General features: G+C 36.5%; 1 protein-coding gene across 1 annotated transcript in view; it reads right to left on the bottom strand.

Annotated features, from left to right (window-relative positions):
• The window catches only part of LOC104407702 (DNA excision repair protein ERCC-6-like), a gene marked incomplete at its 3' end in the record, with an annotated part of 23947 nt that extends 5249 nt beyond the window's left edge, over positions 1-18698 (bottom strand). Inside the window, exons 1-6 of the mRNA XM_010017046.1 lie at positions 18271-18698; positions 15837-15957; positions 13300-13377; positions 12069-12102; positions 10439-11165; positions 2725-2850 (exon numbers count right to left, since the gene is read on the bottom strand). Of these exons, the coding sequence (XP_010015348.1) occupies positions 2725-2850; positions 10439-11165; positions 12069-12102; positions 13300-13377; positions 15837-15957; positions 18271-18518 (1334 nt within the window). The remainder of the gene's footprint in view (positions 1-2724; positions 2851-10438; positions 11166-12068; positions 12103-13299; positions 13378-15836; positions 15958-18270) is intronic.
• Between the last annotated feature and the right edge of the window lie 723 nt (positions 18699-19421).

Raw genomic sequence — 19421 nt, 5'->3', positions numbered from 1 at the left:
CAAATGCAGGAAATAGTAAAAGGCAAAAATTTTTTTTTTTTTTTTCTTTTTTTTTTTTTGTGAAATAGGGATTGTTCATTTTAAGGGCATTGTCTTATGTATATTTCAAAAAACCTGTTTCATTCTTTGAATAAATAGTATTTAGGACTACTGACAGCTAACGACACCAGTGTCTACAAAGTACTATTAAAAATCAATTTATGATGAGTTCTGTATGGATTTAGAGAATGCTAAACGGAGAAAAATGGCTTGAGTAGTTAGAAAGAGATGATCAAAGAACACATCTAATGGTTCACACATCACACTATCTGTTGGTGTCTCAAGTGCATTATACCAAACAGCCCTTAAAAAGACCCTTTTATTAGAAAAAATTAGCAATCTAAACCCAACTATGAAATGGCTTGCAGGATTAGCTAAGATTGGGTTAAGATGATACCATTACTACATTTCATGAAGAAAAAGCATTTTCTGACAGAGATACTAAAGAACTTGAGAAAACCCTAATTCCAGACAGAACTCTAATTCTAGTCAGAACCTGTACCACACATTAATGTCCAGCATGTCTCCTCAGAAGACAGCCATTCAAGAACTTCCTGGTATATTATTTCTTAGGATTACACCCAGTGCTTAAAAGCTAGCTGCATTTATAAGCATCTTTCTCCTGAGAAAGTTTCACAGGCAAGAATTAAGTTTGTGAAAAATTCTGCTCCAAGGTTAGTTTTTATCGTTACATGGAGATAATAAATTCTCTTTAATGATGTTTTCATTGCACCAAATTTTAGGGTTTGTTTTTCACTCCAAAAATACCTTGGAAGTAAAATAAAAATATTGCCTGCTCTTCCAAAATAGTTATGTTTGGACTGTATTTCACATGAGTAATCATGCTGTACTGTGATGTGTCCTTCAGAATTCGCCACAGGAGTTAGGAGAGTTCAGCTACATTGTTGCTGAGACAAAAATTGCATTTTCAGACATATCAGGGAAATTACATATTGAAAGCAAATAATGGAGAAACCTGGTTTATAAGATAGCTTTATCTCAGGCTAACTGCAGACTGTATAAGCCAGTGTTTGTAAGTCACTCTTCCACGCTATGTTTGGTTTTGTTACGCAGCAGCACCAATGGCATTCTTGCTGAATGTTTCAAAGCAGACAAGTATATAGGGAAGAAACTGATCGTCCACTTCAACAGGCTTACCAAAGAACTAACTGAACAGCCTACTATTTCTGCTATGAGCTGCCTTCTTCGGAATTCAATTCAACTATGCAAGCAGATCACTTAGAGTATACTGCTATCCACCTCCTTGGGTCAATATACTTCCATGCTTTGTACTAAACTTGCTCAGAACTCAGTTTAATGCCTATTGACTATAGGCCTTTGTACATCGGAGATTTCAGCATTTAAGTTACAAGTCAGACAAATCATTCAACAAAATTGATCTTTCTAACCACTTAAGAAGTTTTGCCAACTGACTCATGCTTGCAGGGATACCCTTCATTAGTGAGGCTGGTATCTCTAAGATTAATTTTTAGTTGTCTGCTTTATCTCAATTCTCTTTGGGTTGCTCAGACCACACACATCCGTTCTCTTCTGCACTACTTTCGCATAAACAACTGGAGACCACATATTGGCTGTGTATGGTTCTGGCAACCAAGCCATTAATTCAATTCAATTTCAGAGCTGGTGCTTCCCTTCTGAGGGACTGCAGGACAACAGTAATAATTTCTCTGAGGTTAAGACTAAGTGGTCCTGTTGGAAGGGATACCATGCACACCCATTATAAACCAGGGCTTCCTACTCCACTAATTCTGAGATTTTTAGAGAGTTAGCTTTTCAAAGAAAAGCCATTTTTCCTGCTGTGTGAAATGTTGCCAACAAAAATTAATTCAAGCCTACTATGCATGGAACTTAATAGATTACGGATGAAGTTAACTTGTCAGCTGCTAGCTTGTTTGGGCTGCCTTTTGTAAATAGTTTTTTGAGAGGAACCTGAAAGTGTCACTGGGCAGCATGGTCTCAAAAAACTAAAACAGAAAACAGTCATGTCCAAATCTGTAATCCAGAATTAAACAACTGAAGAATAAGCTGTAGAGTGTTTTCCATCTACTAAAAGAATTAAGGAAGCACTCTCTATATTTTAAAATCTTACTGGACAAAATGTTCAAGACTATTTTATAATATGAATAAGTAGTTACTTTGAGTAGACTTCGTTTATTTATTTAAAAAGTTGTTTGGTTTTTGTTGGCAGAAAATTTCACTACCCAATCACAGAAACACTTACATCTCTTCTTTTCATTTACCACAACTTCACAACACCTTATGCTTCAAAGCTATTCTAGCACTCCACACCTAAATTAAAAGCAACCACTTACGAATAAAGAAAGCATTTACAAAAATAGACAAGGAGAGCTTCCCAATTTATAGTTTAACTAATATGCATTCACAATATTCACATCAGCCATTTATCATCCATATTTTCATGTAATTGCATTTTGTGCTTGTAATAAATTAGTTTCTTTGTGGTTTAATCCTGGAGCCTTTTTAAAATAAATAATCCTACAGAAACAACAGAAATAAAAGTTGAGGCATCACTGAAGTGAATGATGCCCAAAGTGAATGTAAAAGTTATAGCGAAGGGCATCCAGAAATCACCATCACTATTATTACTACTATTATTAACAGCATAGAGCAGCATAATGTTAAAATAGAGTACATGATACATACTTAAAAAGCTTTTTGAAGAGAAATCCTGGTACTTTGAAACCCTCTTCAAATTCAGTGTCACTTTCTTCAGAAAGTTCTTCAGCTGCTTGATGTTCTTTGTCCTTCAAATGTTCTTTTTGCCACTTCCTAGAGTGACACAAGGATTCAATTATGGCATAGAAAAGATTCCATATGGAAACTAAACTGAATTTTTGATCAGGTAAAAACCCAACAAAAATGCACTATCCAATGTCATATTTATATAGCAAATCCTTTAGAGGAGACAATTAGGGAGGTAAATGCTCAAAAACTACTTAAACACTTTCATTATCTTGATTTATATCCTGACCTAACTAGCCAAAAGGAGGGAGACAGAAGTCACCGTTAAAATTTTTCCTCAAACAACTTCCCATGAGACAGCTTCTCGCCCTGACACTTTGCATTTCCAACCTGGCAAATAAACCAGAAGATACTATAAAACACGTCAAGCATTGCTCCAAGTCCTTAAGACTTCAGCCGTACTCTTATCTAGCTCAGTCATTCAGAAGCAGGTACAACTGGCGCAATATCACAACAGCACCGTAAGTCCTTCCAGCCTGGTATGAGAAGTGCCTTCTCCACTAGAGAAAAATCCTGTCAACTAAAACTGCTGAAAAATCAAATTTGATTCAAGTTTTCTACCTTGAACTCATCAGTGAATGAAAAAAAACCACAACCCAACAACCAACCAAAAAACCCCAGGCAATAAAGGTTTAGTGTTCTCTTTTGATTTTTTAGCTACATAAGCATTCTGGGTGAAATTAAACCAATGATGCCTGTCTTCTTAAGGACACTTCTCTGCATTTTCTCATATGAAATAAGGTGAAAAAACTAAAAGACTCTTTTCTTGCTGTTAGGTCATTCAAATCAGCTTCCACGGGAACCGCAAACTTATCGCAAGACTTAAGTTCGAGCTGTGTTTTCTACAGTGGCAGCATTAATAGAGTTTCTCTTGCCTTCCTGACCACTTACTCCAGTGAAACTTGAACTTCCACTCAGAGGATCCTGCATCTCTGTCAAACTTGTTTAAAAAACCCTTGGGTTAGGAACAAGAGAACACGGGAGAAGTTCAACACTTCGCATACAAACCACACAATCATATGCCCTTTCTCATGAAAGCAAGCTAATTATGGCAGGTTTCTACATCAGCTTTTCACTAGTATCTTTTCAGAAAAAACAGACTGCCCTTATGGAACCAGTCACAGACTTGGAACTGTGGTATTGTTTTTATAAGTGAAAATAAACACCACCATCTCCAAACATACTCAAGTTAACAGTAACTGTCAGAAATGGTTGCACTGAAAAAACTAAGACAAGACAATGCTGGACAGGTGTAGAGAGCCAGCTTCACTGGAATATATTTTGATCCCTTAAGTCAGCAAGTTTTCAGAAGCAAAAGTCATGATAGAGAAAAAAAAGCAACACATGCAAGGAAAAAAAACCCTAGAGGGACAGTCTTCAGTTTTCTGATTAAAAACTGATGAGTTACTAATGTTTATTATCAATTGTTCTTATTTCATTGTATGAAATTGTGTATCCAGTTAAGTAGTAAAAAAATCCCAAACAACTTACTAAAAATATATAAAGTGTCAAAGTTTTCCCCACAGGTAGTTTTACATATATTCGTAACACAGGAATAAAAATCTCCAAGACTAGCAGTCTGTTAAATGTTTGGTTTAAGAAAGTAACATTCATGCTCTGGATTCTAGCAGGCAGGTATGATACATTCTAGGGGCATAGCATAAAAATGCATTTATTTTTGTTCAGTACTACAATGTTGTGCTATCAGACACAGATGGTCTATTACTATTCTGAATTCCAGAAAAAGATCAACGATTCAGATTAATGTTGACAGACATTGCTTCAGACTGTCATTACTAGAATTGAGAGATTTCAGAACTTAATTATTTTATCTGACCGAGTTATGACAAGGCTCAAACCAAGGAAGAATACTCCTACTTACCACACTAAAATCAAAACAATCGTACATTAGAAAGCTTCTGAAGTGACAGCTCAATAAAGAGTCCATATTAAACTCAAGCAGGGCAATAATTTGCTCAAGAGCTTTCTTCTAATTCTATACTCCGGTATGAATCATCACTACCCAACAATGAAGCTTCAGCCTCCCCTGGGAAGAATCAGATTGCCCTCTAGTGTACATATAGAAAAAGTGATCCAGCAACAACCAAGAAACATTTCTGAGATGATCTTGTTGCTGTCCAGGGATTTAGGCTCTTCACCTTAATAAAACTACTATATTTTCCACAAGAAGTTTGATCAATGTTGGGATTTCTCTTAAAATTATTAGATACCTAGAAAAGATGTATGTCTAGAATTTGAACTAATAAATCATATACTTAATTTTCCTAAATGAAAGCTTATTTTATACACACTGTATCTGTTACTTTATTGAAGTGTATAATTACACAAGCTGTAGTATTGAAGGCTCTGGTACTACTACAACTCTTCCAGAAGTGTGTAGGTTTCTTTGCTCTCAACTACCAGTTTACAGAAAAAGCAGCAATTTTTTGTTACCACTAACAACTTTCAAAGTTTGAAGAAGCTATTCAGTTTTTGAAAGGCTGTGAACTTAAGGTAAGATATTGTATTAAGATATTATACACTAAAACTCGATTATTTTATTTAGAAAAGTGTAAATATGTAAATGGCAATGAAGCAATAGGAGGACAAACACTATTTGGTAGATCACAGCAGCCAGTTGGTCAGTCTGGTCCTGTACCTTTCCCCAGAAGTGAAACTTCATAGGGAAAAACAGCAGTAGCTTATATTTGACTTAACTAAACAGTAACATATTGACCATTTGGTCACTATATTCCTTATGCACCTCAGTTAAACATCATTAGTATGCATAATGAATCAGAAAATACAGGTGTTACTGTATTGCCAGAGCCTCTTGAACATACAAGTATGACCTTCAGAAATCCATTTTATGTTGTCCATGGTCACAGACACAAATACAATTTTATGCTGCAAGTGCAGTACGAAAGCCATATATCATACAATTAAATCTTTCTTAATATAAGAATGTATTCTGATACTAAGCCCATTTCCCACTTATTGCAATACCCTAGAAAGAAATTCTGCGTTTGAAACAGTAATGAGCACAATTTGATTTAAAAAAAAAAAAATACAGTCAGGAACCAAGCTGAGTGTTTAATATAGTTTCCATTTGTGAAGTACAATATGTTTTCTATTTTATACAGCTAAGAATCCCTTACAGATTACTCTAATTTGCTAAATTGAAGCATTCAGCATTACTTTTCTGATCTAACTTTTTATGGTCTATATGGGTGGATTTAATTGGAACGTCCTAACAGATGAAATACATGCAGTTAGTACCACAAGTCTCCGTAAGTAAATTAAGACTGATGTAGACAATTATACACTTGAGCTTAGAATGAAAGGTGTACTTGGCAAGTGAGCCAAAATATATCTTCATTTGTGTCTTGGCTTTGTCATTTTAAAGAGCAGTTAGGATGCTTTAAGAAAGTATCTTTCAGGAAAGGTAATATTTAAACCTTCTTTAATTTATAACTCTGAAACATCAAGAGATTCAGTGACTCAGACACTTCAAAGGCAGCTAGCACATGAAAACTTATCTGATTTGAGAAAAACAACTTGGTTTTAAGCAAATTTTATTTTTGTTTGATTCCTTGAATCAATTACTTTGTGCACTGATAAGCACAACTTCCAGCTACTCAGCTGCTTGGATGTCACTTGGGAGACATGGAAAGAAACAGCTTTGCTTCTGAGCACTTGACAGCAATTGAAGGATTCAAACAACTGTACTCCACAAACTATAGAGAATACACAAGACAATGTGGATATGGCTCTTATCTCCCATAACATTCAATTCCTTTGTTGAAGGAGTTACGTATTGACAATTGCTATGTGAACAGTGACCAGACTGCTCATTTTTTGTTTCGACTCCAAGCTATTACCTTATGCAGTTAACACATTAGTGATGTCAAAAATGTAACACAGAAACTACTTATCTCATAAGCAGCAAAAATTACTTGGTTATACATATGCTTTGCATTTCAGTATATGTAAATGAAAACTTTCATATGAAAAAGAAAAACAAATCTTGATAAGTTGCAGTTTCTACATCTGCAAAGTCTTGAGAATAATACAAGAAAACTATGTAGTTTTCTTATTGAGAACAAAGAAAAGGTTCATTTCCTATGCATTTAACCTGCATACAAGGTTATTTTTGTGATCCTATGTAAAAGAAGCTGAAATCATGTGCATTTTCACTCATTCCATAGTCTTTAAAGAAGCTGTCTCCACCATGACCTGAACAATCCACCAGGCAGAAGGCAACAGGTTAAGATTCCACCAGCACGAGTTCTGAACACTTCTAGACGAGGATGGTCACTGTTGAGCATAACAAGATTTACATCGATAACATATGTGTTGATAGGGATCAAATTTCTGAGACCTTCAGCACCATCTTAGAGACCTAATCCTCTGGGCTCAGCTGGCAATAGCCAGTATGAAGGAGAGATGGGAATGACAACACACTACTTTACACTGAACCTTAAACTTACCTTTTAGATGCTTTACAGTATCCCACTTATTTACCTTACTCTCCATAACCCTGATTGCTACTGGTCATTCTTGAAAGTCACGATTCACCTTAGACATTAACCTTTTAAGAACAGAAGATTTTTCCCCTGCATGTCTGCACAGCAGCATGGCTCCAGTAAGAGTAACTAGAGAAAGGCAAGACCCACACAAGGGAAAAGAACTGAAATTACCGAGAGTGGGAGATGAATTCTGTATAGCTAACTTTTACTTTTTCACATTCCACTGATCTCATCTTGCTTTGAGTATTTAGGCCAACCACCACCAGTAGCCTTTACAAGGACAGGAAAGAGACAGGTGCTCTCCCGCCTGCCCTGTTCACTACAGATAACACCAGCTCCTGTTCTGAAAACAGTCTCTTGTTCTAGAGATGCTTTGCAGTCCCACAGTCAGCTAATTACGACGCTTTAACAACATCAATGTAGTTTCCCCTTGACAGAGACCAATCTCTTCAAGTCCCATCTGTGAAAAGTTTTAATGTTAAGGAAACTCATTTTCAATCTTTAAGAGTGTACGGCTGTATTTGGCAGCAAGCGTAAGACTAGATGTTCAGAAGACTAAAGTAATCCTAAAGGATTTTCCCCTGCCTCTCTCAGGGGTAAAATATACCATAATCTCATCCATTCGTTTGTATTCAAAAGTAAAACTGACATGAAACAAGACATAAATGTAAGCAAATGACAGCATTTCTATAGCATTCTTAATATGTTTCTTAATTCACTACATTTTATTTTCTCATGGCATTTCCCATAATGAAGATTACCTGGGGGTGTCAGCATAAAAACATCAATGTGGACAGCTGCAGCTTAACAGCCACAATAACTGTAGCTATGAAATTTTGAAGAGATGTAGTGTTTTGGTAGCAATTACAGTTATTGATATTTCTAAAATTCATTTAAGCCTTTATTGTAACTTTAGTAACCAAAAGAAATGTAGTCTATGATATGACTTTGCTAAGGATAAATTGTCACAATCTTAATGTTATTAAAAAATGTGTTTGAATGAATTTAAAGTGTGAGTCATACTAAAATTACTCTTGATGAAAACACTGAATTAAAAATGATTTAATATTGGTCTAATTAAAATGTGAAGAATACAGTTTTATTCAATAAAATAATAAATATTTCACCAATTAAGTACAATTAATTTTTGTTAACGCATCCACTAAAAAAACATATTTATTTTTGACTCTTTGGACATTATTCAAATTAGCCTCTTGCCAAAATCTTCTATTCAAAAGGAATAAACTACGCTTTAACTTTGAAAAGTGGCATCCTGGAATTGCAAACCTACTGTCTCATATCAGCTCCTATCTGCTGTTGTGACATGGGATGTGAAAGTGAAGTTGGGCTCTTCATACCTGAGGTTTTGGTACCAGTTATTCTACAACTGTGAGTACCTCTGCTATCAGAATATACCTCTTCCTCCACAGCAACTCAGGCTTGATCCTCCTCTGACACAGCTTCATTTAAATCCATAAGATTTTGTATTTCCATGGAAGTGTAAAATTCAAGTCTCCCAAGCATTAACCAAGTTTCTGTGCTAGGCCTTATCACTGCATCAATCACCTTTCACTGACAGCTCTAATATATATTCTTCCTTTCACTCTAGAGTAGCTGTTTTCAGGTTGGAATACATGATTTTCTAGAGGACTGTAGAACTATTTGAAGGACATTCACTGAAGGTAATTAATTAAAAGTAAGCATGAGATCGACAAGCTGAAATCCCTTATACAAAGCTCAACCCTTATACTAGAAAACATGCCCGAGTTAGACAACAGTTACAACTGTCCCGGTTCAGCTATTTTAGTGGTCTTGATCTTTTGACTCCAGCAGGTGCAAAAACGTCTTTTAACTTCACTGACACGTCTAGTTAGCATTTTAACAGCTTAAAAAATGACATGTTTGTTGCCCCTTTAAGATGTTTTTCAGGTAGCTGTGAAAACAACAACATTGCTTAGTCCTACTGTTAGGAGCTCAACAGCTATGCTACCACTAGAGAAAACATCTCAACAGCACACTGTAGCTACAGAGAGATCATCATAACACAGGTTATATAAATTCAATAAATCACAGATGAGTACAAGGTGTTTCAGCTACCATTTTCAAACATAACTTGTGTTCTTAGTTGTATTTCCCCACCTAACATACTGTATTATCCTTGGAAACCTCAGTTTACAACCTCAGGTCACCAGAGCAACAGAAAATACCACTACTACCACCACCATCATGACTCTCTTTTTAGATAAGGACATTTTTACCCTCACTCTCATCAAGAATAAAGAGGAAAATCACTGTCTAACAGAGCAGCTCTTTTTAGACTTGACTAATAGCACTATAAATGTCCAGTTTTCATTACTCATGTCTGGTAATGCAAGTTAAGCAAGAGATATCATGTGCTAATAATCAAATAATATAGATATTGTCCATTCCAGTATAATCTTTTCTACAAGTTTAAATTCAAAAGATCCTTTTAATGCTGATTTTCAAATAAATCTCTTAGCCATATAAACTGTATGTAAATTGCCTCACATTTTGGTAAATGAACAAATTCTATAAAAATAGTATGTAACTATAATTTATTCAAATTATTTCTTCTTGACTAGTAGTTAATTATTTAAAGCCTAAAACTAAGCATCTCACCCCACCCCAAACTAAGGACTTCTCTCTCAGTGGAAAAGTGCTCTCCCTCTGAAGAGAGAGGGCTTTGTCTGCCTGGAATGTAATTTTACCTATAAAACAGAAGACTTTTTTTTGTTGTTGTTGAAAGTTAGGTATATGATCTACAAACAAATGCACTACTTAAGTATAAAGCTGTGAATACATTATTTTATATATACTCGATTTTGGGCACATTCATAGTTCTGCAAATAACAAACACACACTGATCCACAAATGGCTTATTACTGACGGATCTGTAACAATCAAAAAAATCTAACAGCAAAGACATAGTAATTTAAAGGTATGTCTGATTCCTTTTGGAAGGATCATTCTGACTGTCTTGTTTTCTTTACTTCAGTTCTTAGCAGTGTCTTATGCATGCTTAGCATCATTTGTTAATGTTACTAATATAAATGTTTAGGACTAACCTTAGCCTCTGTTTATAATAGTCTCCATCTCCATCATCTCTCCATCTCTTTACTTTGCGTTTCTTCGGTGTAAGCTCTTCGTCCTCAGAGCTTAGAATGAAGTCATCATCTTCAGCTTCTTTAAAATCTCTCTTTACCAAAGATTTTCTTTTTCTTGGCAAATTCCTGAGTTCATAATCAGAATCATTCTCAGCATGAGAAGATGCCTGCTTTTCTTCCTCTTCTGTTGCTTCTGGATCAAAAAGCTCCTCATCAGGTACATACTCGGATTCTCCACTATCATCCTCCTCCTGTTCATGCCTGGACTTTTTGGTCTCAGGATATTTCTTTTCTTTCGGAATCTCTGCCTTTGACTGAATTTGAAGGGCATGCTTCTGAAGTTTTCTAAGGTGTTTTTTTAAGCGCTTATCTGTTTTTGACAGAGCTTTACCCCCTTTTTCCTTTGTAGTAGATGTGGGAGCTATGCACTGGACGCTTTTGGCTTGTAATTTCTTCTTTGCTCGTTTGTGAAGGGATAATTTCCTTCTTTCAGACGACAGCTTAGCTTGGTCTGCTAAGTACTTTTCAAAATCAGATGCTTCATTTAGCATTAATTGTCGTGTTTTCCTCTCTGGCTTCTGAGGTATTTTAGTTCCAAATGGAGTCATTTGACCAGTACGAATAAGCTCTTCCCACTCTGTTTCCTGAACCGGCATAAGCATACTGCCAAGACATGATGGACCAGGTTCTACAACAAGAATCAGAACATCCATCATGTCTTTAATGCTTTCTCAAGAAGTCAAACACAGGAACAAGGGTGTTTTGTTTTTTTCCCTTCTACCCCCAAGCTGTGTGCGCACTCAGTTCCGTTTGTGAATGCCCCATCCCTGGAGACACTGGAAGGCCAGATTAGACAGGGCTTTGAGCAAGCTGGTCTAGTGGAGGACATCCCTGCCCATTGAAGGGTGTTGGAACTAGATTATCTTTAAGGTCTCTTCCAACTCTAACCATTCGATGATAATCTAGAAGTCCAAATTATCATCATATATAATACTTGAAATTCAAAAAGGGCAAACCCCAACAAAACATAAGACCTAAAAACTCAGACTGTAACTTTTACTTTGAATTACTTCTAAAACTTAACATAGGAAACATTACACATACTATCAAAATGCAAATACTTCTTGAAACAAAATACAGCAGGAACTACCAAAAAATTACAGTCCCCCACAGCATATGAACTCTAATGTGCTCCCTATGCTGTCACCATGTTTAATACAAGAAATCACTACACTCCCATATAGAATCATAGAATAGTTAGGGTTGGAAAGGACCTTAAGATCATCTAGTTCCAACCCCGCTGCCATGGGCAGGGACACCACACACTAAACCATGTCGCCCAAGGCTCTGTCCAACCTGGCCTTGAACACCGCCAGGGTTGGAGCATTCACAACTTCCTTGGGCAACCCATTCCAGTGCCTCACCACCCTCACTGTAAAGAACTTCTTTCTTATATCTAACCTAAGCCTCCCCTGTTTAAGTTTAAAGCCATTAGCCCTTGTCCTACCACTACAGTCGCTAATGAAGAGTCCCTCCCCAACATCCTGGGAGGCCCCCATCAGATATTGGAAGGCTGCTATGAGATCTCCACGCAGCCTTCTCTTCTCCAGGCTGAACAGCCCCAACTTTCTCAGCCTGTCTTCATAAGGGAGGTGCTCCAGCCCTCTTTTCAGCCTCGTGGCCCTCCTCTGGACTTGCTCCAGCAGCTCCATGTCCTTTTTATGTTGAAGACACCAGAACTGTACACAATACTCCAGTTCTGTATTACTGTAAATACTCCAGTATTTATACCAAAACCTGTGTAACAAGTAAGAATGATGCAACAGGCATAAACCTCCTCCCTCTCCACTCCCTGAGTTTCTCCAGCTACTGGAACTGCTTAACTCCATTTTTTCTGTCCTGGGTTCCATTCACTTCCTAGTTACATTTCATCACACTGTATGCCTGAGTTATACTACATGAACCCATGGAAACAAAAAAGGATTAAGGATGCTTTTCTACTAAGAAAAAGTTTACTGAGGTTTTGAGTCCTGTAGGTTTTGCCGAATCAGGAAAAAAGTGTGAGCTTCTGTGAGATCTGGAATCCACTGCAGCCACCTTTGCAATGGACAAATAGCAAGAAGAGTTTACACCTCTGCAAACAACGTAACTCAGAAGTGATGAGCAGATGGCAATGGGGTGCAAACTTGCCTTGCAGAACACTGCAGGTTAGTGACTAAGGCCAAGACACAGCCAAATTGGAGTTACAAAATCCAAGCTCAGTCTGCAGACAGCAGTGAGAAAGACCACCTAGTGAAACAGTGGGAGGTCAAATATTCTTCTTTGGAAGAAGCCTTATCCTTTTTTTTTTCTTTAAATCACAGTGCAGCTTGACAAAGAGAAGCACTTCCCCCTTCCATTGCTAGTGATACTTCGCAACAGTAAGAAAAAACAATTTTGTTAATGCTGATTGATAGCATCCAGCATATAAAATGTAATTCAATCATGATGTTAGTCATCTTTATCAAATTAGCTGTGAAAAAATGTTAGGATTTCCAATTTATTAAGCCCAATACTCTAATGTTCCTCAGCCATCCCTAGTGAGTTGAACATGGATTAACATCCATTTTTTAAAACTTCCCACATGAATATGTCAAGATCTGCAAGTCTGCAGGTGCACAAAATAAGTATTCTTAATTCTCTCTTTGAAAGCAAACCACTGAAATGTATTTCCTTATTGGCAAAGATCTAGCTTCAAACAAAGAAAGGCATTACATCAGAGTAGAACAGAACTTTCATCCTTCTCACATACCTTCATCTTCCTCGAATTCAATCTCATTTACTTTATCAAGAATCTCTGTTCCACCAAGAATTGCTTGGAGGCGCTTTTGTTTTGCTTTTATCTTCTTTAGCTGTTGTTCCTTGAATGACAAGTAGATACATAATTCAATTTTAATCTGGTTCATAACCATGCTATCCTTTTAAACAAGACTTACTTTACTACATTTTCAATATTTTTCCCAGAATCTCATATTCAAATGTTCACAGTATGGCATTTGAAACAAAAAAGTGCAAAGAAGTGTCACCACAGTATCTGTAGGTCTCCAACCCACAAAACACACACAATTTTGTGTGTGCAATTATCTTACATATACAGTAAGATCCGATTGTTTAGACACACAAATTTCACATGCACATTACACATTTTATGTACATATTTTGAGGTAGTTTTATAAATGTGTTGATTCTAGTGAAGGAAGCACACTGAGCAGAGTAGTGAGATGCACAGAGAACACAAAGATTTGTCTATGATTTGCAAGATTGGGTTAATGGTTATAAGCCACTAAAACCAGCTTTAAGACTTAAGATTTATTTATCATCCCAGAAGTTTTGTAATGTTTTGTTAAAAAGAAACTGAAATTGTAAATCAGTCCATCAACCTAATATGTGTTTGTACACACTTAATTCAGGAGCGGTGACACCTAATTTAACAGCAAAAACTACAAAGTAGAATGACTTTAAAAAAATAAGCAAAAAAAAAAAAAAAAAATCAACGTTACAGATGCTGTAACAAGGACAATTCATTACTGCTATGAAAATAATCCATAGCTAGCTCTTCTGCTACACCTTTTATCTGATGGCAATATCCTCAACTGTGTATTTATTGGTGACATTGCAGTTCCTTGGTGTTGCTAACTTTCACTTATGGAACAAGAAATTCCAAGCAGTAAAACAAAGACATAGGCACACATTTGTAACTCCATTCTTTGGAAATATTTCCCTATCTAGAGAGGCACATACTTCAGTACAAATGAATATTCATGGCAAAATTCTTTTGTTTTCTTTTGGTGAAGAACAGTTCACTAGCCTGCCTATGTCCTCATGACCACTTTAGAAACCACAAAGGGCAAGTATATTAATGTATGGTACAATGTATTATCTCCAGTGTATGCACTATTATTCTTGCTACCAGAGTACTTTATATCATAAAACACTCGCTGTATGACAGTTCTAAGGAAATACCTGTCTTGTACCAGTCATTAATTTCCCATTTGTCTCAATAACAGAAGAATTCAGCCTTCTTTAACCCTTTTTTTTTTTTTTTTAATACTACAAAATGAAGAGTACTGAAAGGCACTTCTCCACGCAAAAAGTACACCAAGAGCAGGTTTAAATACACTGAATCCAAACAGCCTCCAAAATTCTTGAGGTTCATAGGATCACTTTTTACAGATTATAGTTTTCATAAAGGATCTATTGTTACACGCCAAGGACTGTTAGAGTGACCAACAATGAAATCACGAGGTTTGGACTTCCCCTGAAACTAATTCATACTTTGTTATTAACTAATTATTACTATTAACACATATATTACTTTCATTTCATAATAAAAAGTAACATGAAAACAAGCAAAATACAATTACATGATCACTCTTTAGTGGTGCATCTGGTTTAATGCCTTTCTTCCCACTACTTCCAGTTCCTACTTCTGTGCCGCTGTTCAGTACTGCCCCCCTCACTCTCTTCATTAGCCAAATTGTGAGTACAATGTTATCCAAATTGCTGAAATGATCAAAGTTAAAAATCGTACAACTGAGTAAGTCAGTGGCAAATGGCCTGAGACTGGTAGGAAGTGTCTGAAGATAAAGGGCAGTAAGTTTTTCAGTCAGCTTTATCATCAGAGAAAATATTAGAATGAATTTCCATCAGAGAGAGAGCTGATCAAAGTGCTACATTGCTGCCCAGAAGAGTATTTCCCTTTTCTCAAATCTTCTTCCTTTTCACAGCTGTTTAGGTCTATTGCTCACATTACACTGGTGCCTGCTAGATTGCTCTACGAGCTCCTTCGATTTGCTATTCTGGCAATAAAAAATCTGGAGCAGTTTCTGCCAAATCAATGAATTAATATGGTTCACAGAAAGGAATGATGTGTATCAGTACAACAAAGACACAGACAATGAAAAGAGGATTAAGGAAAGGAAGGTAGGGAATGAAGACCAGGAGAGCTGAGATTTAGGTCAACTACTAAATCATGCCCTAACAATGCTTTGCTAATTCTCCAAACACTACTGGGAAGGATTTAATTAAGTTAATGAAATTAATGCAAGTCAGTCTTCTGAGCAGGTCCTGGAATTTCAGTTTTACCGATTGTTCTAAAACTAATAATAACAATAACAACAACAACAATAATAATAATCTCTTACTTTCACATCTTTAAATTATTTACTTTTGGTAGACAAACCATTTAAAAAGGCAAGAACAGCAACTGCTGACTGACTCTGAACTATGTAATTAAGATAGAATTGTATCACACAATCCAAACCTTAAGCCAAAGTACAAGTTAAGTATTGTCAGCAGAAAATCAACGTAATCCAATCACCTTGTTATATTTTTGCCGTTTTACAGAATCTAGTTTTCTGTTTATATCTTTGTTGTCGGCAGCTTGAGGTGAAAGTTGCTCAATAATTTTATTTATTTGTTTCAGAGATGTTGTACATGATCTGAAAAAAGAAGAAGATTGCAATGTACTGGTCAAGTCTAGAAAGAAAAATAGCACGTTCTCAATTCAGACAATTTAGAATTCCAAAGGCAAGGAAACTGAACAAGCCATCGCAATATTTAGTGCTCAAAGTTACAAGTCTGATGATGACAATAAGCAAGTGATAGTGGTTGCTTTTATTATTCAAGGTAAACAAAACACAAACCAAAAATCTAAATGGGAAATCCCACGTTTTCCTTTTCTGAATCTGTTTATTAGTTTGATGCCATTATATAAGGAAGCCTATTTCTTTTGCCTTTCTAATGTCTCTCTCAAACAAAGAGCTGATTACAAGATACAGTTTCATGAAGATGGACTAGCTGAAAGAATTAACAGCACAACAACATCAAACTTTCCTTACTCATGCACTCCTGTTTTTCATTTTTCCATATACAATATGAAATTCAGGCTGAACCACATACTATAACCCAGTATCTGTTTCTGCTGTTAAATTCCACTGTCAAAAGCAACAGATTTGTTAATTCAAATAGCAGAACATTTCATAAGGCTACACAAATTAGCATCTCAAAGCGTTATGAAAAGTGTTAAAGAAAACTCTCCACAAAACCTGCAGAGTAGCCATTATTTCTCTCATATGTAAAAGCACTGTATAAGACTCCTCAATTGTCAGTGAGGAAATTGTTGGGACACATTTCTCTCCAGCTCTAATTTGAATTCTACCACTTTTGTCCTAAGAGACATGTTCTACCAGCTCCCCAGCTATCACTACCATCTTCACTTCTCCATTCTCTTCAAGCAATATTGAACCATCCCATCTCCTTTCTCAGTCTTCTGTTTTGTTGCTGTTAAGTATACCATCCTTTTGAACACCTCCTGCCATTTGGCTTTTCCTTCCTTGGCCCAAGGGTGTCTTGACACATACCACCACTGTCCTTTTCCACAAATGTTTAACAGACTGTGGGATTTAAACAGGATTTAACTTCAACTATTTTATTCTCCTCCTTCGCTTAGATTTATGTACATTTCAAAGTCATGCAGCTTCTATCATGAACTCTGTGCCGATTGCTCAAAAAACTCTTTGTGCCTGATTTTACCTCTAGTCATGCACTTACCATGTTACAGGACTTTAACTAACTCCATCATGCTCTACTCATATGTCTTTACTTCTGTTAGTCCCTCTGCTCAACAAGCCAGCTATATCTCTGCTAATTTTCTCCAAAATAAACTTTCAGACATGCACATTACATCTTATGAGATGACGTTCTACAGGTCTGCATAAAACATTTGCATTCCCTCATATAAATCTCATTTTACAACTTTAAGTGGAAGACAAAAATAGAAGGGTAAGAAAAATCATAGGATGCCTTCTAAAGAAAACCAGGAAAATATCAACTAATTGGCAGTGTCACGTACCACTCTTAACAACCACATAATCTAATTGCAGTGGTTACACTGCTCCATTCTTCTTCTCAGTGACCATCTTATTCACTGTAACATCTGAAATTAGGTTCCAATTTTGCAAACATAGTTAATTTCACATCTCCACAACCAAATTGGAAAATTAACAAAGTACATAAAATTAAGCTTATGCATAACAAGAGCTACATAAGAGTTCACATAATTAATGGAGGCCTACACCACTCTTGAGCACTAAACCTCAACATTAATGTAAGAGTGAAAGATGGACTTGTAAAATTATTTACCTGCAGTAGTTCACACAGTAACTCTACAATGAGACTAGAAACAGAAGGGAAATCTAAGATCTGAACTCAAAAGGTTAGTGGTTCCTATCCCACAAAGTCTTTTACTATCTATATCCCATGTTAATTAGGCATTTGATTATTTTAAGATATCATTAAATACTTCATATAAGCACTTGTGATAATGTGGTTTTGGTTGTAGTACACTTATGATATGCAGTCATCCAAGTTACAGAAAGCACATAATGCTATGAAGCATACAGAATTGAAGAAGTGGCACTTTTTCTGACTATGACTTTGAATAATAGAATATAATACAGTTCTCCTCTACTGCCCAGAAAACAACACTTCTTCATAAGGTAGGAGACAAAGCAGAAAAAGGAGATGTGCTGTCCTCTACTGCCTTGATGCATGACTAAATTATTCAAATAAGACCAAAGAAGCATTTCTCTGAAGTGAAAAATATTTTCTCCTTTTTTAAAAGGTGGGTGACTCGGAACACATGATCTAGTGCTTTCAAAACATCTTTTCATCTTCCAGCTTTTAAAAAACACAAGACACCAAGCCTTATCAGTCAGGAACAGAAAAGAACAGTAAGAAAGGACACAATTTACCTTAAGTCATCCAACACTGACCGATATTCTTTCTCTGCATCAGCTATTTTTGTTGCTTTATTCGCTTCATTAATTGCATTATCTACTTGCTGAAGAACTCCTTGCTCCAATACATCCTGGTCATAGACATCAACTCCTAAACCTTTGAGCTCAGCAGCCTGTGCACTATATGAGATGGACTGAATCTGCTGCCTGTTGATCTGTAAAATGGGTTGTCCTCTTCTGGACACCTCCAAAGGAACAGTCATGGAAGTAGATGGCTGGCTGGCAAAGCTGGGAACCTCAACACTATTATCCAGGTCATTATCACAAATGCCATTTTCTTGTTCAATTCCCAATTCCTCATCATTACGTAGGCAATCATTGCTTGAAGTGGTAACAGGGTCTTGTTCTTGGATGCTGTCTGGCAAGTGGCTGTTGTCTGTTGGCATCCTCTGCGCAAAGGCAACAAAGAACCACCAAATAATCATAAAGATGTTTACATACACAAAGCTCCTCATGAAGACTGTGCCCACATAAAAGTAAGCAAAATAATGAGCATGTTTCTTCAGAAATTCTTGTTTTAAAACACCTAGTAGCCTCCTCCTCCATAAGTCCTCCTCCCAAAGGCTTCCTCACACTGATTTCCACAATCGAAAGGAAAACGTGGCCAAAATTTCTTAAAGATGTAGTACTACTGGAAGACATTGATATCAAGTCAAATAAAACAACCTTTAAAAAGTCCTCACCAGATACTGAACTCAATCTTGTGTTTAAATAGTCATGCTCCAGAATACTGTGACATAACTAAATCATGTGCAACTTAACATACACAAAATCAAAAAAATACAAGTGTTTGAAACCGGGTAAGACTTGGCAGTTAAAGCACTGATGAGAACAGTTGGCTGTAGGCTTTAGTTTGACAACTCAGCTTTGAAACAGAACATAAAGCTTCAAGCTCCAAGAGGGGAGACTCAGGTTAGATATAAGGAAGAAGTTCTTCACTGTGAGGATGGTGAGGCACTGGAACAGGTTGCCCAAAGTGGTAAATGCCCAATCCCTATCAGCGTTCAAGGCCAGGCTGGACAGAGCCTTGGGTGACATGGTCTAGGATGAGGTGCCCCTGCTCATGGCAGGGGGGTTGGAACTGGATGATCTTAAGGTCCTTTCCA

This window comes from Nestor notabilis, unplaced genomic scaffold (assembly GCF_000696875.1).
Source record: "Nestor notabilis isolate BGI_N333 unplaced genomic scaffold, ASM69687v1 scaffold29416, whole genome shotgun sequence".
NCBI classification, from domain to species: domain Eukaryota; kingdom Metazoa; phylum Chordata; class Aves; order Psittaciformes; family Psittacidae; genus Nestor; species Nestor notabilis.
Note: the sequence above shows the minus strand (reverse complement) of the source record. Positions and strands in the feature narration are given on the sequence as shown.